The sequence below is a fragment of the Tursiops truncatus genome, chromosome 2 (assembly GCF_011762595.2).
Source record: "Tursiops truncatus isolate mTurTru1 chromosome 2, mTurTru1.mat.Y, whole genome shotgun sequence".
Lineage (NCBI taxonomy): Eukaryota > Metazoa > Chordata > Mammalia > Artiodactyla > Delphinidae > Tursiops > Tursiops truncatus.
The window spans coordinates 112,391,140-112,416,209 of record NC_047035.1 but is presented as its reverse complement, the minus strand read 5'-3'; the positions used below and the strand labels follow the sequence as shown (position 1 = coordinate 112,416,209).

General features: G+C 36.0%; 1 protein-coding gene and 1 pseudogene across 4 annotated transcripts in view; one reads left to right on the top strand and one right to left on the bottom strand.

Moving 5' to 3' along the window:
* Positions 1–25,070, top strand: part of UACA (uveal autoantigen with coiled-coil domains and ankyrin repeats) — a 98,419-nt gene that overhangs the window by 34,628 nt on the left and 38,721 nt on the right. For 3 of the 4 annotated variants that reach the window (XM_033851925.2, XM_019949053.3, XM_004311850.4), the window contains exon 2: positions 21,701–21,834. In XM_033851925.2, the coding sequence (XP_033707816.1) occupies positions 21,737–21,834 (98 nt within the window). In that variant the 5' untranslated portion in view covers positions 21,701–21,736. Of the gene's footprint in view, positions 1–19,115; positions 19,562–21,700; positions 21,835–25,070 lie in introns of those variants that run through there. The other variant, XM_004311851.4, reaches the window with a different exon arrangement.
* Positions 11,797–12,251, bottom strand: LOC117311113 (ubiquitin-conjugating enzyme E2 N-like; annotated as a pseudogene).

Below are 25,070 nucleotides of genomic sequence, written 5' to 3'. Positions count from 1 at the left end.
ATCAAATAAGATTTGAGTCTAGGAGATGTGTTGCAAACCTTGTTGCTTTTTTTGGTTGGAGCTTTCCTTGTTTTCTGGCTTTGGTATAAATGAATAGAGGAAAAGCCATTTGGGGCCAAAATTTACTGTATACTTGGGAATGCTTACTATTTAAGGAAGGAGTTAAATCTATAAAAAGTTCTCACTCTTTAAGGCAATTGGAGGTGTGTGTTGGTTTAAAATAGTACAATATGCATACTTGTGAAAGAAGCCACGAAGCACACCTTTTAGCTGGTTATTGCTAGCTCTACTATTTTGCAACCACAGATTCCCTTGAAAAGTAAAACTCTGTAGTACAGTGTAAAACACTCAATTTCAGACAAATTTTCAGCTGAATATTTGTTACAAAAGCAAGTCACAGACATTAATTTTTAAAAAAAATTTAAATCAAATAGTGTTAAAGGACTATCATATGTTTAGGTCTCTGTGCTCTTAAAAATTCTTCTCTTTGAAAGGCACAACATTTTCTTTGAGTATATGTGTTAAAGATATTTCTGTGTATTATTGTGTATCAGATTTTATGAACAGACTTTATGAGCAGCTTGCCTGAGAAGTAATACAAAGGAAAATATTCACAATGTTGCTTTATATTTATATGGCTACCTTTGTATGTGAAGTAGTCAGGTTTAGAAAGAATTCTTTGATTTCAGTTATCTGTTAATTTGTTTATTCAGTCACTCAACAGATACTTAAGTGCCTGCTCTATGCAGTCAAGTGGCTAGGTTGTGAGGATACGGAGTGCTACTCCCTGATCTTGAGGAACTTGTAGACAGACAAGGCGGGGAGACAGTATTACAGTGCTAACACATTTAACTATAAAGCTACAGCACTGTGTAATAAGCTCTGTGAAGGAGAGGTATACCATAATATACATAATAGTGAAGGTCTGACTCGGTCTGGGAAGTCAGAGAAAGTGTCTCTGCAAAAGCTGAGCTGAGATCTAAAAAAATGAGTTATTTTTAAGTATCATAGAGGAAGGAAATGCTGTAATCAGTTACTCTGTGAGGGAACCTGGTACTTTTGAAGAACTTCACTATGAAAAGAGATTAGAGGGCTGGGAGAAGAGTATCCAGCTTCAAGATTACACTTCAGAGGTTAGTAGGGACCAGACTGTGAAGAATCTTAGAGGTCATGTTAAGGATTTGGTTTTGAGAGCAACAGGAAGTTATTAAAAGAGTGTAAATACATTAAGTTTACATTTTAAAAGTTAATCTCTTTGCATTTGATTGCTGTGTAGTAATTTTTAAGGAGTTATGCTGTGTAACCACAACTCAGCTCCTTGGTGGTGGTGGTGGCAGCATAATACTTAACTGCCACTTATTTTGCACTTGTTCTGTTAACTCTAATCCTTATGACTAATGAGGTGGTTGATATTACCTTCATTTGGCAGATGAGGAAATTGAAGCTCCGAAGGAATAAATAATTTGACCAAGGTCGTTAGCAAATAAGTAATCAAGCTGGGAACTTACTGGGAACTTAGTCCCGGATTTTCTGATGCCTAATCCCTGTTGGCTAGTAGGAGCGAGTGCCCTCAACAATAGACCATTGTACTCTTTCTGGCCAAACTGTACGTTCAGACAAGTTCCCAAAGATGTTTTTAATAATGATAAATTAGTGCTTCTCTGAGATTGAGTGTTCAAACGAATTGAATAATAATAATAAAAAGCTTCTCTTAGTGTCCAGCAGGGGGAGCCAGAAAGACTGATATTTGAATACACTTTGGAATTCTCCAAGTTAGGAACATTCATTTGTAAGCAATTCTATTGAACGCATATTAAGAATAACCATTTAAATGAAATGTGTGTATTTTGATTTAAAAGTAAATATATATCTAGGTATTGAAAATGAGGAAGCATGTGTAACAAAATATAAAGTTGTTATTATCCCTTAATGATGGTTTTGCTAGGTTGTCTTTGCTGCTTTTGTTTTGAATATGTATTAGTCTTGTATAATTTTTCTACCATGAGTTTGTGTTATATAATTTAAAAAACTCTTATTTTTTGTTTATATGGGTGAGGTAAGGGCTATTAAATGGTTTATAAAGTGTTTAAAATATTCCTTTAATCTAAAATGCATCACCGATCATTTTAATGCATTATTGATTTACTTGAGAAATCCTTTTCATATCAGCAAAGTAAATTTAGGCCATCACTTAATCTGAATCTTCAAAATTCTGAATTACTGTAGTCTGAATTTAAGAAAATGTATTCAGTAGAAATAAAAGGTGTATTATTTTGGAATCTTGGTTGTCACATTAATAAGAACATCTTAGAGTATAAAAGAAGAAATTCATTATGAATAATATATTTATTTAATAGGATTCAGACTTAGAACTGAGTTAATGGTATCGGCTTTCTCTCGCATCCATTTTGTAGAACTGGTAAAAAGTATAAAACCAAGGTAACCCTTCTATGGAATGATTATTAAATAATCTGTACCCTTTTTTTTGCCAGCATGGTATAGAAAAAAATTGAAGTTTAGAATTAGATAGTCTTGAATTTGAATTTTTACTGTGTCACTTGGTAGCTATTTAACGTTGGCAAGTCAGTAAACTTCTCTAAGTTTCTCTTTATACGGAAAATGAAGATGGTAATAACAGCCTTTTTTGCTTATAGTTGAGGACTATGTGAAGTGTATATGAAGTGCTTATTATTAATAATAAATGTTAATTTATCAGGTTTGCAACCTTATTTTTATTTTTGCCACAACCTCACTTCCAACAACTAAACTGAACTTATTTATCCTTTTAGTAATCTGTATTTACTCATACCCCTACCTGCTATAGAAACATAGCTCCTTCACTAACTGCACTAGTCTATAACCACAGGCATCTTGCACTATATTCAGCTACCAAAATAATAGCTCCGCATTGCAGAATCCCTCCCCTTTTTACCTTTTGCTTCATTTGATTTCTGTATTAATCAACTTTGCTACAGCAACAAATAACCCCCAAATTTTGGTGGCTTATAACCACATTACATTACACATAGACTCTGGGCTGCCTGTGCAGAGGGGCTCTACTCCACATGTTTTCATTCTAAGACCCAGACTGAAGGAGCAGCGTCTGTCTGGACCTGCCATTTACGTGATACTGAGAACTCAGAGGGCCGGCTGAAACTTGTGGTACCTCTTAAAGCTTTTGTTCAGGTGTGGAGTGCTTCATGACTGCCAAAGCATGTCACATGGCTAGGCTCAAAGTTAGCGAGGCACAGGGACAAATATTGTTCCCATTGGAGGTATAGGCAAGTTATAAATTAATGGGCAGGGCTGTATAGCCTCTTCCAAGGATGGGCATGGTAAAGAGTGAACAATAATATAATCTACCACAATCTGTCCTCTTGATTACAAATATTAACTTTCTTCCCTTCTGCATACTAGATTTATTTATCCCTTCCTCGAGAAAAATACCCCAAGAATTTTTTTCAGTCGTTAGAGTTTCTACATCATTTCTGTATGTAGATTTTCTTGACTCAGAGACCAGTTATCTTCCATCCTCCATCTCTCCAACATACAATGTTGGAGCAGGGATAGGCTATCCACAGTAAACCCTCCTGTTAAGAAAGGGGAAGAATAGAGGCACATAGCAATCACACTACAATTGTCCTTGGCAATTGTAAGAATATTCTTGGGTAAATAGAGTGAGGCCTCCTTTTCTTGGCACTAGGGGATGTTCCTTGATTAGGCCCTGGTTTTGGTCCTGTGTGAGGCGCTCTAGTCCGCTGTTTTCCGTGGCCATGGGCTATGCCCTCCGTGAGGTATTTCCTTCGATATACCATGTTCATCCGTATTGGAACAGAGTATTGGAGGGTGTACCCTTCTTAGCTGGGGAATGAGGTAAGTGCTGAGCAGCTTTCCTGGCCTGCTTGTCTACAGAACTTTGGGCACCCAAAGATGGTCTAGAAGAGTAACAGACCCTTAGCTCAGTCTGTGGATTGTTTGGGAAGTTGTCTTTTGTCTTCTTATCTATTTGATTTTAGTCAGATCCACGTGCCATGCGCTAGCTATATCCTCAATTCTTTGAGATATGCATTTTTCTCTAGACATCAATACAATTACCTTGAACTGATCAGGCTTCCGTGGGACCACATCCTTAGTCTCTTCCTGTGGGGAATTCCCCTCCAAGCCATTTTGTTCCACTGAAAGGGTTTACTGGGTGAAAGGAAAACATTTGTTTTCTTTACTCACAACTCACTGAATACTTTTGCACTCCCAAGTATGTGTGGGTTTTTCCACACCAAGCAATTCTCCAATTCTCTGTGGGCACCGACTGGGTGTCCTATAAGGTAACTCAATTCTGCCACTACCCAGAATTAACTCAGACCTTACAGGTTAAGGACTCAGTCCTGCAAGACTGCCCGTCTCCCACCTTAGATGCCAATCACGAGGCCAATCATTTCACCAAGTTGTCTAATATTTTATACCTAACAGTTTTATTTACCACTACACTATGTGGTTTGCCATTACAGTTTCCTTGCTGTCTGCCACCTAGCCTCAACGCCTGGACTCCTGTTTGACCAAACAACTGGCCTCAACGCCTACATCACATACTTTTATTATTTTTGGTGGTGGTGGTGATGAAAGTAGCACCCTGCTTCTGGTACCAGTTTCTACAGTGTTCAGCTTTGTTGTAGTAATTACCTCCGCATTTCAGTGGTTTCTCAAAATAACAAACTTATATTTCCTACTGACTTTATGTTGTAGACTGTGAGTCAGCTCTGTAGAAATAGCCTGTGACTCCCCTCCAGAACCAAGACTGAAGGAACAACCCTTATATGAAATCTCTTGACAAAGCACTGAAGCAAGAAGGCTGGCCCAAATTTGTGTTGCTGCTTCAAGTTTTTGCTTAGATGTGATGTACATCACATCTGTTCATATTCTATTGGCCAAAACATATGACATGGGCAGTCCCCAAATCAATAACCCAGGGACGTCTATTCTTTCCCTGTGAGATATGCACAAGTCACACATCTACATGTGGATGTATATATATAATCATCTTGCAAGGAAGTAGGGGATTGAATAATCTCAAATAATAATACTGTCTACCACAACTTTCTCACATAGTTTTGGATAATGCACAAAAATCAGAGTATATCCTTTTTAAAATTTAAGGTCATATTACCTTAATATATTGTATCAATCAGGGTTCTCCAGAGAAATAGAACTAATAGGAAATACCTATATATTTGTATCTCATAGATATCTATATCTAAGAGAGAGATTTATTTACTTTAAGGAATTGGCTTACATGGGTATGGGGCTGAAAAATCTGAAATGTGTAAGGCAGGCCGTCAGGCTAGGAACTCAGGCAGGATTTCTGTGTTACAGTCATGAGGCAGGATTGCTTCTTCTCTGGGAATTTTTAGATTTTTCTCTTTAGGTCTTCAAGTAATTGGATGAGGCCTACCCCAAATTATCAAGGGTTATCTCCTTTACTTCAGGTTTGCTGATTTCAGATGTTAATCACATCTACAAAATACCTTCATAGCAACACCTAGACTCCTGTTTGACCAAACAACTGGTCATCATAGCAGAGCCAAGTTGTTATATAAAATTTACCCTCATATATACATAATGCTATTTTGCAGGGAGTAGAGTATGAATACAGAGAGTACTTTCTAATAGGTCTCGTGGTAAGGCAGCAAACAAATTAGCTTGATCACAACTAATAAACTAGATGTATTTTGGCTGAAGATATTTGAGCATCTAAAACAGGGGTTGGCAAACTGTGGCCCACTGCCTGTTTTTTTTTTATATATATATATATAAATAAAGCTTTATTGTAACACAGCAATACTTTTTTTTTTTTTTTTGTATATGATCTGTGGCTGTTTTCATTCTACAGTGGCAGAGTTGAATAGTTACAACAGAGACTGCATGGCTTGCAAGTCCTAAAATACTTACCATCTAGCCCTTTACAGAAAATGTTTGCCAACCCTTAAAGAATACATAGAAATGGTGCTTGCAGTCCTTGCTCTGTTACGGTCCACTCCTAGTTCAGTATTTCCATTCAAGTAGGAATGTATACTTATTAAACATTACAGTAGCAATGTTTTGTTGAAAGCCACATATTTTATTAGATTCATAAAATTTAATAATTTCTTAATTGTTTCATTGCACAGACATTCAGAATTTTTAGATCACATGCTGAGTTCAGTTTTTATGGATAAAATATATACGAATGCTGTTAGTTTTTAAATGAATACTTGCGTATCTTTGGGAATGAAAAGTATTTTTTCTATAAAATTTGATCAACTTCATTTATTACAATTGCAGAATTCATTGTATGTATCTATTTTCCTTCTTTTAAGATGGTTAAAAAGGTATTTCTGTACCCAGCTCATCACCTTTTTTCAGATCATGGGTTAAAAAAAAGTAAACTATTATTTTTTAATTTGATTGCTCTTGTATCTGTAAAATTGAGTTAGAGTACAAGATGTATTTGTTTCCCAACCAAATAGTAAATTGCAGCTTTTGTTAGTAGAGACAGTCTAGGCCCCGGATTCAGACAGTCCTAGGTTTAAATGTAGTGTTTTAAAACAACAGCTATTTTACTTGTTGCTGACTTCATAGGTCAGCAATTTGGGCTGGGCTCTGCTGCATGGTTGTTCCACTGGTCTTGTCTGGGGTCACTCATGTGGTTGCCAAGTCATCTGGTAGCGCCTATAGTGCTGGGTGGTCTAAGTTGGCCACGCTGATGTGTCTGGCACTTTATGCTAGATTGCATGACTGGGTGGCTGGGCTCTTTCTCCCTTAAGCTCTCTCATGCTCTGGGTCACTAACTTGTTTACGCTGTGTCAGCAGCATCCCAAGAGGGCAAGCTATAAGGTCTCTTGAGACTTAGATTCAAAGTTCTACAGGGTCACTTCTGCCACATTCTATTTGTCAAAATAAGTTACAAGTCCAGCCCAGATTTACGGGACGAGGAGATAAATGCCATCTTTTGATGGGAATCATGGCAAAGTCATGTAGCAAAGGGTGGGCTTACAGGAGTGAAAGGAATTAATAGTAGCTGCACAGTCCAACACTGTAAATTCCTCAGTTTCTTTATGCCCCATTTGGAAAGTAGAAATAACAATATGACTTAGAGAGTTCTTCTTATAGTGTAACAAGTATTTCTTAAAGAAGTTTGAAACTGAATCTTTATTTTAAATGCTGTTTTTTCTTGTTATATACCTAAATATCATGAGAGTATTCATTCTTTCTCATTATTAATTTGGTCATGTATTTTTAATATGGGAGAAATATATTAAGACTCACTGGAAGGAAATCCTGCTTAAAAAGCTGTGTGGGAAGAGTTATGCATATGTGTAGAACTATTATTCATTTCATAATTTAAAAAAAGCAGTTAACTTCTAATGTGTTTACAAAAACATATATTTTCTTATAACCCTCTGTTTGTACGTATCTTTATATTTCCCACTTTTAATTTTAAAAATACTGGCTAGTAGGGTAAGATTTATTATTAGTTCAATTCTTGAAGGGTCTTTTGAGTTCTAGCAAACATATTTTTGTTTAGCTAATGTTTCTTTGCAAAGCCAAGAAAAAATAGAAAGCCAAAGAAACAAAAATATCTCTTTATTTTTCACTGTGGTCAAACCCCATCAGAGGCTCTTTTTTAAGTGTATCTGTTTTGCTTTTTACTTTATCAAGAATAAACATAGAATGCTTCCTCCTGTTTTGAGATATATATATATATCAAACATTAGCCAAAATGTTTGTTAAAACTCGTCAGAGGTATTACTTTGTTCATTGGTGTGTGTAAGGTGGGGTAGGAGGCATAATAGACCCTTCTCTGTTTTTACCTTTATATTGAAAAAGTTTCACTCATGACATTTAGGCATTTAAAGAATTCTAATTTGAATACATTTTTTCTAAAATTTTCTAAGGAAAAAGTTTATATTTAATTTCTCCCAGATAACCAATTGCTTAACATTTTAAAGGGAATCTTAAACAAAATCTTATTTATCCAGCCTGAGAGCTCTATTCTTGTATGATATACATTTATAATTTTTTGTGTTTAAGATCTCTCTATATATTTACTTTAGAATTTAATGCTTCTTCTGGTGAGGAAGGGTGAAATAAGTAATATTATGAAACAAATGGCTTAGTAAAATTGGAGAGGCAATTTCCTGTCTATTTTAAATAACCTCTTTTGGGTCCCTAGACAGTTCTAATAAAGGAGCAAATACCTGCAATAGTTAGGGGTAGACAGTCTGGTATTTATACAACAGACTAGAATAGAATCAAACCGGGTGGTTAGGAAATCTTATCAAAGCAGTGCTGAGTCTTTTTGACTCCAGTTGTTTAAAGTTTTTTTAGATTTCATAGCACCTTCAGTCCTTAAGATGTTAGATTTATTAAGTAATAATAATAGTTATTATTATTGTTGTCTTTTTTGTGTTTGACATTTTTATGTAGAGAAATCCAGTGAAGCAGGATTAAGCCTGTTAACATCTTAATCAGAAAAATGATTGATGGGGTATAATTTTCCCTTTCCTCTATTTGTTCCATTGAGTCCTGACTATATAGTACTTTCAGATCACACAGTGGAAGGCTTGAGAGGATAAGATGGGGCCTAATTAAATAAGGATAAGGAAAAATCAGAAAGGGAAGAGAGTCTGGGGTCTGGCAAGAAGACAGTGGATGCGCAGCTTTTGTCTCCCTCGTTTATCTTAACATTCTTTTTTTTTCCTTTTTCTATTATGTAAGCTCTAATTTGCTGTTATATAAGAAAGAAGAGTAAATAATCTTTGGACTAAATGGAATGGGGGAAATATTTCTGTCACCAATCCAGTGAACTGTAGAACAGCTTTTAATTGTGCAGCCTAATCTTCAAGGAATGTTTATGCTTCATGAGCTTTGCTTTCTGTTGTTTGCTCCATTTTCAGTTGTGGCAGAGCTCGTCTTGGGTTTAGTAACAGGAATGGTGATAATTGTAGGATACCGTGGAAGTCTGTTGTACTTTGTTTCAATTAGATATTTAGGGGTTTGCCTAAATGTATGTGTTGTTTAGCTTTTATTTAGGATTTTTTTCCCCTGGGAGAAGACTTTATTTAGTTGCCTCTATGTTCTTTTTCTTGAAGAGCCTTATCTTGAGGATGTGATTGTGAAATTCTGTTTTTTGGGGTGCTATTTCTCTTTTATGGTGGTTTTTTTAGTGTAGTTCATTGCAAAGTTTGTTTAGGTTTCCAGGTCTGAGGTGGGTGAGGTACATTATGATATTTATTATGTTAAGATAATTGATTAATCTTATAAACATTTCAAGGCAAGTTAAGACTTAGCTGTATATTGTTCAATATAAATGCTTGGAAGTGAAAAAAAGTAGCACTTTAGGATGAATTATTTTTTTAGACTTGATTCTAAAGTGGCCAAAAGAACCTTATGAAGAAGAGTTGCTTTAGTTCCTGAATAAGTCCCTTTTGAAAAATTTTGATGACAAAACTGGGGAAACTCACATTTTAGATCTGGTAGTGCCTGCCCCCCTCCCCCTCCTCATCCCGTGATCCCTCTTACTCATTATTAGTCAGCTAAACTGGCCTTCTTTCAACCATGCCAAACTCACTTCATTGCTTGTTCTCTTCTGAAATGTAAATTCTCTCAGGCTGGCTCTTCCTTTTCACTCAGATACCATCTTCAATATCACCTTCTCAGAAGTTTCTGGGTTACCCAACCCAATAATCTATCCCCAGCATTCCATCGCATCTCCTTCCCAATTCTCACCTGATAGTTTTTTTTTTTTCCTTAGTTGTTTAACCCTATTTTGTTCCTTTAGAACATCAAATTCCATTAGAAGAGAGACTTTGATATGTTTATGGCCTTGATGGTGGTGGTGGTTTCACTGGAATAGACTTATTCTCAAATTCATGGAGTCGTATACATTAAATGTGTACTGCTTTTTACATGTCAATGATACTTTAATAAAGTAGTTTTAAAAAGGAGAGAGACTTTGGCTGTCTTACTCACTTCTGTATCCCTAGTGCCATGCATGACATGTAGTAGGTGCTTCATTAAAGTTTGCATATGCAAATGTGGAAATTTTTGTCCCTTTTTTTTGCTGTAAAGGACAGCTAAGTTTATGATGTTTAAATTTTTTAAAGATACTTGCATTTTTACATCAAAGATTTATTTTCAGATGATTTGAGAAATGGAAATAGCTTAATTAGTGGAAAGGACTGGACAACAAGTCATAACAATAGGATTCTCTAATCATTCTGCAACTAACTGCAATTGCTTTATACGAAATCCCGTAATCTCCTAGTGACTCAATTTCTGCACATATAATATGAGAAACACTGTTAGCATTTCATATGATGGGGCTGAGGGAGGTAGTAGGGGTAACACCATTCAGGGATTTGTAGACATCATAAAGGAATTTGTCTGTCTCCTACAAGAACAGAAAACTACTGAAGGATTTTAAGCGAGGTGGGAGAGGGTATTTGGAAGGGAGTGGTGTAGTGGTGGTGGTATGATTAGGTTTTCATTTTGAAAATCACTCTGGCTACAGTGTGGAGAATCCAAGGGAAGGGGCTGGAATGAATATAGACAGACTGTTTAGGAGATTAATGCAGTCATCCTGGTAAGGAATGGTGCTAACTTGAAGTAGGGTAATGTCGATGGACCTGGAGATGAGCTGGTGGATTTGAGTAATAATGGGGAGGTAAAGTCACTGGGATTTGGTGAGTCAGGTGTCAAGACTCATTTCTAGGTTTCTGTCTTGTACAACTAGATGGATCATGGTATCATTTACTGTGTTAGTGAAACTTGGAATAGGATCAGATTTCAGGAGGAAGAACATGTTTATAGTTTGGGACATGGAGACACTTTTAAGACACTGAAGAAGAATTGTCAAGAAGATATTTGAATACATGGGCCTGGAGATAAAGAAGTCTGGGTTGCAAATGTGTATGGGAGTCATATGTGAATAGATTTTTAAATTGATATATCATGAATATGAAGTGCTTCATAAACCATAAAGGGCTACATTTGTGTTTAGTTTCCTAATTTGTGGTGCTATTTCAAACCTGGTGATTTCTCTACTCATCTTTTATTTTTATATTATTTTTGATTTTTAGAATAACAAAAAATATTTTGCTAAAACATAAGATTTACAGAAGTTTCCAGACAAGCCATACAAAATGGTTACAAGCTTTTTCTTGAAGGGAGGATTCTACACTTGACAGCAAAGTCACAGTGTTATAAGTGAGGGTTGTGATGTTTGTTCAGTGTTCCCATTTTGGTTCAAACAATCATGCTTGTCCATCTACAGCATCTAAATAAAGTTAGACTTGGCTAGAGAGCATATTCTAAAGAACTTGCTAGCTGCTTTTAACCACTGCAAGTAGATCATCAAAAAAAGGGGGAAAGGAGCCCATAAAATTAAAATAAAACTAACTTCCCCCTCACCAAAAAAAATAAAGAAAAACACCTATCCCCCTGCAGCTAACCCTGACAACTACCTTCATTCACAGTGCTTTCTACTTAAACCATGATGGGGGAAATGCGTAAAAGCAGAAAGGGGCCATTGCTTTTAAATGTTTCGCAACAATCCAGATGATACTTCTAGCCTCTGCTCATGCTTTACAACAGTGAATCAGGACAAGGCATATTTGCTGATGGGCATTTAATCATCAAAGGACTGAAGATGTCTGGGCTTTTATTCTGTAATGTTTCTAAAACTGTGTCCATTGAATGCAAACAAAACAGGAAGAAGTCTTGGCAGAACTGGAGAAGTGATGCACACTTGCCGATCGGATTGATTTAAATATTATTCATGGCATATAGCCTAGTCCATGCTCTAGCTGCTTCTATGGCTTGGGCTTCATTGGTCTTCCACTGCTTCGCTACATCATTTGCTAATGGACCATCTGGATTGGGAGCACTTCACAAAGCCTGGATCTGTGCAGATCTACAGTGCTGGGGACCACTGATCTTTCAAAATATCTAAACATATTCTTCCCAAATCGTCTACATTAGGATGATCAATTTTGGTCATGAAACATACTTTAGAGGCTGCCATTGGGTATTCTTCTGGAAGGAATAGTTCAAGTTTAAAAGCCCCTTCCTCAAAAGGGGAATCCTGAGGCTCAGCAATGACCACATGAAAATAACGGGTGTTGCTCTCATCTGGTTCTGCTTTAATGCCGGGCGGGAACTGGTTCTGACAGCAAACGCTGGGTTTCCTTGATAATCCTGAGGGGTAGCCCAGCCATCTTGTCAGATCCAGAGTTCAGCCTCTGGTCTTGTCTCCCTACTCATCTTTTAGTAGATAGTTTAGTCATTTTTTTCTACAAATTTTTTTCTGATTTCCCTCTTTTGAACTACTTCTATAGCTTACATGTAATTAATGTGGTATTATAGCAGTGTATTATGATTATGTGCATGTTTACATATATATCTGTGTCTTTTTCATATTGTGAGATCAGTTAAAGAAAGTAACTGGGTTTTATTCCTGTGAATTGCCTGAGGCCAGGTCTCATGTATGTTTTGTTCCCTATGGTATATCCAGCACCTAACGTGTGGTGTAGCACATATCAAATGGTCATGTATATTTGAATGTTGAGTCAAGTATTCATATCCCTTTACACATAGATGCTCAGTAAATTTTTACTGAACAAATATCCCATCTTTTGGCAGTTATTCAGTACTTCTTTTATAAACATTATGTAAAAGACAAAGCTCTTTTGCTGCTTCTCCTTATCTATATTAGGGGTTTTTGATCTTGGGGCTTATGGACTCCATATTTGTAGAGAGGAGGTCAATGAAATAATCTGAAAATAAATGTAAATTTTTCTGATTCTGTGCTTATGTATAATTTTTAAAAGAAGGTCCATTGCTTTCATCAGATCTTACTGGGGTCTATGACACCAAAATGATGAAGATCTGTGAATTAGATACTTTTCTTTAGCATGACTTTTCTTGGTTTTAAGCAGTTTTCTATGAAAGTTTTGTGGTAATCCTGTATATTTCTCTTTTGGATAATGTATCCAAAATTGCCTTGAGTCTAAAACTGGTCTTCAAATCATATTAGCTGTGGTCTGTTGAGTCCATCCCTTAAATATGTAAGTACTTTATATGAATTTGTGTATATTTTAAAGTCTACTTGTTTATTTGCATCTATAAAGTTCTTCTCAGGAGACCTTCTATCCTAAATATTGCATAAATGAAACAACTGTTGGACTTATTTATGTTTAAAAAATTTTGATTAAACCTTTTAACAGAGAAGAAATTTGAGCTTAATATACAAAATTTTTGGTAATTTTTTTCTGCATGGTGGAATTATAGGTCATTTATGTTTTTATATGTAAAATTAAATATATTATAGATTTTCTACATTGAAGATGAATCACTTTAAAAGTTTTTAAAATATGATTTAATTTCTGAAAAAGTTACAAATTTGCAGTTGATGCTAACATGAGGGAATCACTGTCAGAACTTTTAAGTGATTTCCTTTATGGTGATCTAGAGTTTAAAGCTATCATCCATTTAGCTCTACCTAGTGAAATAACTGCTTTGTGTTAGAATGTTATATTTATTCTCTAGAAATAGCTGTATTTTGACTTTTACCATAAATGTGTTGGCTTGCTGCATTCTGAGTTTGATGAATATCTTCTTTTCAAACCAGTGCAGTACTGAAGTATAGAAATATATTTATTATAAAATGTGGTAAACATTAATGCTTTTTTAAAAAACTTACTGCTTCTTTTTAGAATGCTTTCATTCGATGGCACAGGGCTCATCTTGTAAGTATATGGCTGTGAATGACAATAGCTTCATTTTAATCCAGAGAAGACTGAGTGGAAAGGATATATACTGCATTTCCTGCCATATTAATGAATCAGTGAAGGGTCTTGGTAATAAGCATGTAATATAGTTTAGAAGTTTATACATCAGATTTATTGGACCATGTATCAAAAGTGCATGAAATATACAGAAGTTGAGAGAATAGTTTAGTATAATGAACCCCAATGAGCCTGTAACTCAGCTTTAACAGTTATTAACCTATGGCCAATCTTGTTTCATGTATATCCTCACCCTCTTAATTTTGTTTTTAAAAAGTTTATTAATTGATATGAATCATGCTAATGATATTGTGAGAGATTGCATTTCTTTTGTTTTATTTTTACTTTTAATTGTGGTAAAGAAACACAGTTTACCATCTTAACCATTTTTAAGTGAATCTTTCAGTAGTGTTAAGTATATGCACATTGTTGTGTAAATTATCACCAGAAGGTTTTCATCTTGCAAATCTGAAATGCTATATCCATTAAACAACAACTCCCCGTTTTCCTCTTTCCCCAGACCATGGTAACCACCATTCTACATTTTGCTTCTATGAATTTGACTACTTTGGATACCTCATATAAGTGGAATCATACAGTGTTTATCTTTGGGGGGCTGGGATTTATTTCACTTAGCATAATGTCCTAAAGATTCATCTATGGTGTAGCATGTGACAGAATTTCCTTCCTTTTTATGCCTGATTCATATTCCATTGCATGTATATACCGCATTTTGTTTATCCATTCATCTATCAATGGATATTTGGGTTGCTTCCACCTCTTGGCTATTGTGAATTATGCTGCAGTGAACATGGGTGTGCAAATACCTCTTTGAGGCCCTACTTTCAATTCATTCAGATATATACCCAGAAAAGGGATTGCTGGATCTTATGGTAGTTCTATTTTTAATTTTTCGAGGAGCCTCCGTCTTGTTTTCCATAGTGGTTGCACCATTTTTCATTCCCACCAACAGTGCCCAAGGGTTCCAGTTTCTCCACATCCTTGTCAACACTTACTATTTCTATTTTTTTGATAGTAGCCATCCTAATGGGTGTGAAGTGATATCTCATTATGATTTTGATTTGCATTTCTCTAATTTAATGATGCTGAGCATCTTTTTATATGCTTGTTGGTCATTTGTATATCGTCTTTGGAGAAATGTCCGTTCAAGTCCTTTGCCCATTTTTAATTGGGTTATTTGTTTCTTTATAATTGAGTTACAGTTCTTTACATATTCTGCATATTAAACCTTCATCAGATATATGATTTGGAAATGTTTTCTCCCATTCTTTAGGTTGCCTTTTCACTCTGTTGTTTGTGTCCTTTGATGTACAGAAGTTTTTAAGTTTGATGTAGTCCCATTTGTCTATTTTTGCTTTTGTTGCCTGTGCTTTTGGTGTCATATCTAAGGAATCGTTAAATCCAAAGTCATGAAGCTTTTCCCCTATATTTTCTTCTAGGAGTTTTATATTTAGATGTTAAATTTAGGTCTTTAAATTTAGCCTTTAATCATTTTGAATTAATTTTTCTATATGGTGTAAGATAAGGCCCAACTTCATTCTTTTGCATGTGGATATCCAGTTTCCTCAACACCATTTGTTGAAGAGACTGTCCTTTCCCCATTGAGTGGTCTTCGCACCCTTGTCAAAGATCATTTGACCACATATGTGAGGGTTTATTTCTAGGTTCTTTATTCTATTTCATTGATCTAAGTATCAGTCTCTATGCCAGTACCATACTGTTTTTTTGTTTTGTTTTTTTTGCGGTACGCGGGCCTTTCACTGTTGTGGCCTCTCCCGTTGCGGAGCACAGGCTCCGGATGCACAGGCTCAGCAGCCATGGCTCACGGGCCTAGCTGCTCCGCGGCACGTGGGATCTTCCCGGACCGGGGCACAAACCTGTGTCCCCTGTATTGGCAGGTAGACTCTCAACCACTGCACCACCAGGGAAGCCCCCCCCCATACTGTTTTGATTACTGTAGCTTTGTAATATATTTTGAAATCAGGAAGTGTGAGACCTCCAACTTTGTTTTTCTTTTTCAAGATTATTTGGCTATTTGGTTTCCCCTGAAAGGCAGTATGAATTTTAGGCTGGATTTTTCTATTTCTGAAAAAAATGCCTTTGGAATTTTGATAGAGATTGTGTTGAATCTGTGGATTGCTTCAAGTAGTATTGACATTTAACAATAGTAAGTCTTCCAAGCTGAACACAAACTGTCTTTCTATTATTTGTGTCTTCTCTAATTTCTTTCAGTAATGTTTTGTAGTTTTTGGTATACAGGTCTTTCACTTCCTTGGTTAGGTTTATTCCTAGTTATTGTATTATTATTATTTTTTTCAAGTTAGTGTTTTTGTTTTGTTTTTAACATCTTTATTGGAGTATAATTGCTTTACAATGTTGTGTTAGTTTCTGCTGTATAACAAAGTGAATCAGCTATAAGTATACATATATCCCCATTATTGTATTATTTTTGATGCTATTGTAAGTGGAATTGTTTTCTTAATTTTATTTCTGGATTGCTCATTGTTAGTGTATATAGAAGCACAATTGATTATCGTGTGTTGATTTTGTATCCTGTAACTGTGCTGAATTCATTTATTAGTTCTAACAGTTTCTTTTTCTTGTGGAATTTTTAGGGTTTTCTATGTATAACATCATGGCATCTGCAAACAGAGATAATTTTACCTCTTCCTTTCCAATTTGGATACCTTTTATTTCCTTTTCTTGTCTAATTGTTCTGGGTAGGACTTCTAATACTATGTTGAATAAAAATGGTGAGAGTGAGAATCCTTATCTTGTTCCTGGTCTTAGAGGATAAGTGTTTCACCATTGATATGATGTTAGCTATGTGCTTTTTATATATTACCATTATTATTATTATTTTAAAAAAGATGTTGGGGGTAGGAGTTTATTAATTAATTAATTTATTTTTGCTGTGTTGGGTCTTTGTTTCTGTGCGAGGGCTTTCTCTAGTTGCGGCAAGCGGGGGCCACTCCTCATCGCGGCGCGCGGGCCTCTCACTATCGCGGCCTCTCTTGTTGCAGAGCACAGGCTCCAGACACGCAGGCTCAGTAGTTGTGGCTCACGGGCCTAGTTGCTTCGTGGCATGTGGGATCCTCCCAGACCAGGGCTCGAACCTGTGTCCCCTGCATTAGCAGACAGATTCTCAACCACTGTGCTGCCAAGGAAGCCCCCATATATTACCATATTATGTTGAGGTAATTTCCTTCTATTTCCAGTTTTTTGAGTGTTTTTATCATGAAAGATTTTAAATCTTATTTAATGATATTTCTACATTAGTTGGACTTTTGTCCTTAAGTCCATTACATGGACTTTTGTCCTTAAGTCAGTTAATGTGGTGTATTACGTTGATCAATTTTCATGTGATGCACTGTCCTTGCATTCCAAGAATAAATCCCACTTAGTCATGGTGTATAATCCTTTTAATGTGCTGTTGAATTCAATCTGTCCCCCTGGTTATTCTGATTTCTTTTGAAGTAAATACCAGAAACAGGCATTAAGCTGATAAGCAGGTAAACATATGATATAAGGGCAGATACTGATAACTATTATGAAGATAAGTGAAACAGGGCAGAAAGATAAAGAGTGGCAAGGGTAGAATGGGGCTGGTACTGTTTAGATACCGAGGTTTGAGAAGCCCTCTAACGCAGTGATATTTAAGAAGAACCAGAATGAAGGTGAGGGAAGAACCTTACAGACACAGGGGACAGCAGAGGTGGGAATTTGCTTAGAGCTCTTGGGAAATACCTGGGAAGGCAGGAGCGAGAGTAGGGACAAGAGAGTAAGTCACAGAGGCTGGGGAGGTTCTGGATATCCGCAGAATAGGAGGGCACATAAATCCCATCTCCTGAGCCTTAGCACAGACAGCTCCATATATGGCTTTTATTATACATTACAGATCTCCCCCTGTCTTTTTATTTCCTTTGCCTTTGCTGTCCTATATATAGAAAGAATGTGCTTGCTTTGTTAACCAAAGGACAGGGCCTGAGTTCTATCCCACCCAGATTTCCTCTGAAGACCGGTGAAATGGAGTGGGTGGAGTCACTGGGTCCAGCCAGAATCCATTGTGATGTCTAATGTGATTTGGGGGAAAAAAAAATCATTGTTTCAAAAATAAAACATTATGGTATATGATCTTATATATTTTATAATTAGAATATGTACCTAATATTTTAAATTTAAATAGTAGGAAATGGATTTCTTGATGAAATTCGTAACAGAACTTTTAACTGGCAGCATGATCTATAGTATAGAGTTACCTCCTTCCTATAAACAGTTGTGTTGGGATGTTTAGCATTCCCATGAAATGATTTCCCAAATCTGCCTTTTTGGAGGAAGTGTAAAGTACTCTCGTGCTACTGTGGGAACTAGAAGGTACAGAACACCCTGGAGCTTGTAGACATTTGTCACCATCCTTGATAATGTAAGGAATGTTGTGGTACAAGCATGTTAAGCATCATGGAGAATGTGGAGAGGTTGTTTGCTTTGTCCCCAAATGGAGTTTTATTTACAATCTTGCTCAGTGATTTATGCATTTGTCTCCTCTAGTATTTAATCGTTTTATTTCTTTGTTAAAATCCCTGAATCTAGATAATTTGATTCCACTTATAAAATATTTACTTGTTATATTAGGCAGGGTGCTAAACTTGGAAATTAAGAGTACTGAGTTAAATTTAAAATTTGTTGAAAAGTATTCATCATAATGCAGACTATTTAATGTCTTGGCAGTGCCTCTGGCTCTTCTCATTTGACATGTTAGGAGACAGACTGGCAGCAGTTGTAAGCTGAAACCTGGTTGTATGCTGAACGAGACTGATAGGGGTACAAGGAAAACGGAGAAAATCTGAAAATGTTTCTGTGTGTGTGTGTTTCCTTAAATTAAAGTGTGACACATTTGCTTAAAATAGAATTTTATATTCTGTTTATCAAGGTCATTATAACTTCATGATAGAGGATCCTAAGACTGAAACTGGTTTTAAATATTGTTTTGTGGAATAACCTAAGTTGTCTCTTAACAATTTTGTCGTGATGTCACGCAAGTTGCTTTGATATAATAAGCATGTTTTACAATGTGTTTGAGTCATTTTTCCCTAGCAGACCTCAAGTTTATTACTCAGAGGAGAAGCATGAATTTACAGTATATTCTTAGCTGCTCTTCTCTATCTATCACTCAGCTGTCAAGGCCTATGGAATCTAAAATAGATCCTGACCAATGGGAGACAGCCTACACACTGCTTACGGGATGATTCGGATGTGGACAGCTTTATCGTGCACAGATGCTGGTCTGTGTTGCAGTGTTGAGGCGGCAGGATGCAGAGTTGAAGTTTTCCAGTGGAGTCCCTGAAAAGGGACAGCTTTGAAAGACAGCTTCTAAAGAATAACAAATAGGAGGAGTTACAGTACCTGATTTGGGGGCTGCTCTTACTCAAGTGCTGCACAGCAAGGAAGATAATTTTCAAGCGTTATGAAGGCGGAGAAGGATTCTGAAGACGAGGAAAATATCGTTAGAGATCCAAGCTAAGTGTAGCCCAGCATGAAGACTGCAGAACAGGAAGAGTTGTAACGGGAAGGACCGAGTCACTTGTTAGGCGTTTCTCTGAGGGCTTGCTTTGTGAGCTACAGAGATTTGTAACTTAATGCGAAGTAGTTTGCTGTTAGCAACAAGAAACTAAATCCTGTCTATGATGAACTGTTGGTTTTCTTGTGCTCCTAAGAACAGAGTAGGTATCCCTGTAGTCCAGTGTAACAAGAGTCTTGGCTAGGCTTTTTGAACCGTATTCTTTTAAAATGTACTGTTTTATTAATTTTGGTTTCTTTGTCTATTATATTCTCTCTGCTTTATTTGATTAGCAGATTGGGGGTAGTGATCGAAAACAAAAGTTCTTGTTTCTTTTTCTGTGTTTAAAAAGCATATAATAGAATCTTAATAATTGAGCAGTATTTCTGTTAACTGACAGTGGACCAAAATGGAAAACAATGCTTAGTGGAGTAGAATTGAGAATCACAGGATAATATGAGACTTTAATCTCATTTAATTATCTTTTAAAGAGCCTTACTTTTGGATTTTACAATTGTTTTAGTGTTTTAGATAGCTCCTTTCTCCACCAGGACTTTACCTGGAAATAAAGTTGAGTTGTTCTAACTAAAAGGATAAACTAATCAATTTACAGCAAGCGTTTGTGCGCTAAACGTGACTTAATCCCTTAGGCATTTGAAAACACAAAGCCTACATCTACTACCACTCCCCAATTTAGAGTCAGTAAACTGATTGTTTTGTTTTAAAGTTAAAGAAAGGGGATGCCTAAAATGTAGTTTAGACTTTGAGCCAGTGAGTAGGGCTTAGCCACTACTCATAGTTGGTAGTTTGAACTTTTCAGGTTAGAAAGAAGTGGGTTCATCTCCAAATTTGACTAGCGACAACAATTCTGAAGTCTGTGTAGGTACTTGAATCAGATTTCAGGGGTGGGTTAACATTTTAATGTATTTATCTTTTTTCATATTCAGTTTTTATATTTTTCACTTCAAGTATTTAATGAATGCATTGCTTATTTAGCTAGAAAATTGGTTGCTTTCTTTTTTTCTGGTTTAGAGGGGATAGTAGATATAAAATAATCATACTGATCCAGCATTTAGAGGATATGCTTCATTTAAGTGATTCATTCCCCACCCCCACCCAGAAATTTGTTATGGTGTTTGTGGATATAGGAATTGCTTTGTAAGTTAAGTGAAAAATATGTACATCTTTTTTTGTTCTAGAAATGATGCTGGACTTAGCAAAGAATTTAGCAATAAGTTTACTGTATAGAATTTTAAAAGGCTAAAACCTTACTTGTTTAAATAATGTATATTTTAGTGCTGGGTTCTACATTTCTACTTACTAAGAAAAGGTTGAAGTTATTGGCTTCAGAATGTCTTGAATATATTTTATCCAATCAAAGCTAAAGATAACCTTGATATAATTAAAATATACATCATGTGATACATTCTCCTATAAAAAAAATTGCCTTTGAGCTTCCTTTTAAATACACATGCACTGTTTTTGTTGAAATAAAAAATCTTTTTTAACAAAAGCAATATATGTTGAATGTAAAGAAGGAAGAAAATGAAAGTCATCTGTGATCCTGTAATTTTAGGATTTTTAGGTAGTTAGTACTTTAGAGTCTTTTTTTTTCATTTTATTCTTTGTAGAAGTTTCTTTTTATCCTAACGTATAAGCATAATGGATTGCTTTTTCTCTTGAGTGTACGTGTGTGTAATTTGTCTCCATAATTATATTTCAAACAGTGCCTTTTAAGTGAGTAGTGGTGGTGGGGTTCTTAAAAGGTGTGCAGAATTCCACTGTGTCTAAGGGTCTTGGGAGATAATCAGAGCCAAATCTGAAAGCATGAGTTACAGAATAGGAAAAAAAAGAGCACACTGATTTTTGAAGTCATGAGAAATCTCGATTGAGCTTGGCTGCTTGAGTCGTTTAATGTCCCTGGAGTCTTGATTTTTCTCATCTGTTAAGTGAGGATGATAATTCTAGTTTACTAGGGTCGTTCGAGTCATTCATGCCTGGAACAGGGTAGGTGTTCAATCTTTCTCTGCTCTGATGGCAAAGAAAACAGGGCAGAAAACATGAGAGACATCCTTTTTCTCAAAAGTATAATTAAAATATTTCTTGTACATCAGGTGTTTTGGAAAGGTTCTTTTTGTGACGTTGGAACAGCAGGGACAAGGAAATTTGGGGTGCAGCTGGTAACTGAGTGATGTATTATACATTACTGCTTTCCCTTCTCTTTTTTTTTCTCCCCTTCTTTCGAAAGTCTTACTAATATATATAGTATGCCATGTTTACATTCTTTTTTTCTTTTTTGTAGCAAGCAGCAGATTGGAACAAATATGATGACCGATTGATGAAAGCAGCAGAAAGGGGAGATGTAGAAAAAGTGTCCTCAATCCTTGCTAAAAAGGGGGTCAATCCAGGCAAACTAGATGTGGAAGGCAGATCTGCGTGAGTATTACGATAATTCCCTAAAGGAAATTTGGGTAGACCCTTGGGATACAAATGAAATTTGTGAATTATGGTTATCAACATTTAATTAAAAAAACCTTTATCAAAACCCACACTATAAAGTCTTTCAACATCACTTTCAAACAATTTGGACTAATAATTGTTCTCAATATGAAAGATTTTCAAGTGAGAGAAAGAATACTAAAATACTACCCAGTGGTCTAATTGTTTGGACGCTGTGGCAAACCATAGCTTGGGTTATTTGGTGCATTTTTATTCGGTGCAATTTTGTTTATAAGCTTTTTTATACTCCTTATCATATTTGATCCTCGCAGTGGCCCTTTGAAAAAAGTAGGAAAAAGTTTACAGAGGTTAAATGACTTGGTCTAGTCTCATTAAAAGTCACAGGTCTGGGCTTCCCTCATGGCGCAGTAGTTAAGAATCCACCTGCCAAGGCAGGGGACACGGGTTCGAGCCCTGGTCCGGGAAGATCCCACATGCCGCAGAGCAGCTAAGCCTGTGAGCCACAACTACTGAGCCTGCACTCTAGAGCCCGCGAGCCACAGCTACTGAGCCTGCGTGCTATAACTACTGAAGCCTGCGCACCTAGAGCCCGTGCTCCACAACAAGAGAAGCCACTGCAATGAAAAGCCCGTTCGCCACAACTACAGAAAGCCCACACGCAGCAAGGAAGACCCAATGCAGCCAAAAAAAAAAAAAAAAAAAAAAGTCACAGGTCTGTGATGTAAACCCCAGTTTTCTGTCTTGGAAGAGTTCTGTAAATTACACTGCCTTTTCCTCTTAACCCCCAATCCATTTTTATATTTGGGTAATTAATTTAAATGAGAATGTTTCAGGCAGTAGGGAGGCAGAATGACTAGTGTGACTTAGGGAGATACAGGTAGTGATCCTACCCTTTTGCTTTTGTTACTGAGGACTTTACATGCTTATGAACCAGGCATCTTTTCTCTCACCTCTCCCCAGTCTTTATCATTTCTCTTCCTGTTGAGGATGGGGAGCAGTTGGGTTAAAGGGTAGATCTAGCTTCTGTTACTACCCTCTATAAATATAGCAGTTAAAACCTTATCTGGGAAACCTTCCAAAATTAGAGGTGAAAAGTCTCGTTTCCTAAAATTCCTCTCCGCCTTATACTTGCGTAAGTTTTTTTTTAGACTATTATAACTGGAAACCAGATACTAAATATAGAAATGAATATTAAGAAGTGGATAGTTAATGTTTGATGTAGGTCACTACCTTAGAATGCTTAGATATTTAAGTATAGTGAAAATAGCAAAGCACGACTTTAAGTTGTTCATAAGAGCAATAAAGTTTGAGAAGTTCCAATTTTTTTATACTGTTTCAGTTTTATCAAGTAGGCAATTTGATAGCTACAGAAACTGGTTATTTTGAGTCCTGCTGCTATTTTTGCTAATTTTAAACCATTTATAGGGCTCACAGTATAAATAGTGAAAATTTAATATCTAAAACTGACTGTTTTTCATTTTTTTTTTCCAAAATGCCAAGATGTTAAAAGATAAAAGGATCTTCTTTGGGATGAAAATCTTCAGTGAAACCTAATTTCTTCAGTTCTGTCCGTCCATGCTTTGAATGTTTTGAAAGAATGATTACTTGAGTTTTTGTTCAGGTTTTTTTGATCTAAGGTTCAACTTTGAGGGAAATTATTTGTATTAATGGTCAGAATTATGAAAATCTGGTGTAATTTGATTAACAATGAACTTTAGTTTGTGAAATATTTGAGTAGTATTAGTTTCTGAGGTTTTCACTGTAGGAAGTAGAATTCTTTCTGGGATTCATAGGATAAAATATTTTCCTTTTGTTACTCACACACAAACTGTATTCTTTCTTAATTAAAGCATTTTATATTTAGTCAAGTATAAGACATATTACAAATATATTTTCTGTAATTATAAAAATAATGTTATTTTGAATGATTTTTTTGGTTTTCAGTTTTTGAAATTTAAGACAAAAGTAACATGTCCTTCTTGACCTCTATCCAATTTCAAAAATGAAATATTTGAGGCCTAGCCATAGTCACTGCAAGGATCTGTTTTCTTCCTGTTTGCCTCTTTCCTAGGGTGTAGCCCTTTGCCCAGGCAAAATGGGGCAGGTTCACCAAGAAGCTTCACTGCCACTTGGAGAGCCATGGATTCCAATTCCTGTCTCCCCATCCTCTCAGGCTGTCAAAAGTACTGTTCAGCCTCCCAGCTGTTTTCTCTGGAATCAGCAAATGCTCCTAGACAAAAAGTAGCCCCAAATACCAAGCTCACCTCTCTGGGCCTCTGTCCTTCCCTGCATACTGGCCTAGTAATTTTTCACTGTCTTGTTAGCCTACTGACACCTTCAAGCAGATGCATTATTTTTTATGAAGCTCTTCTAGTTGTCCTCAGAGGTGGGGACTGTCCATATTACCTGGATCTCCTATTATAGAAGTAAAAGTACTTGTCTTGTTTAAAAAATGAAAACTTAAAGTTGATTTTTTTAATTGAAAAAGAGTATTTCTATAAAGCAGTTTTCCAAATTTCCTTTGCAACTCTGCATACAATTTAATGATTGATATATCTTCTTTCTGAAGCACATCTACTATTTATAGCACAACAGTATTAATAATGCATTGTAGATTTGCTGTGATTTCTGCCCTTTTAAGTGCATCATCAGTATTATGTTGAGTTATTTTGAAGAAAGAAGTCTTTCAGATTTTGTGAGCTAAGAAATGAAAACAAGCAGACAATAAATGAGATCCCCAAGATTGTTGGAAGACTAAAAACCTTTGCTTGATGGAAATTACCATTCCTCAAAAGGTTCTCATGGTGCATTGCATAGTATAATTCCCCACTTCAGTGTTGCAAAGAGATTGATACCCTCAGCCTTATAGCAATTTAAGGAGAACTTATCAGACTTTTAAGAACACTATATTCCTTTTATCAGAAACATCTCTTTCTCTCTAATTCAAACTTTACACAAACCTGGTTTACTTTACTTAGTAGTGCTCAGTCTCTAGTTTGCATTTATATCCCTTATAATACTAATAGAGGCATAACTAGTGTTGTAATATCTGGAAATGAATTTGCTAGCTATCTCCAGATTTTGTCTCTAAGCATTCAGTTATTCAGATATTTGAGGGTGCATCATCTGTCTGGTACTTTCATTGGTTCTGGGAATATAATAGGAAACAGAACAGACAAGAATTCCCGCTTTCATCTAGTTAGTTGAGTAGG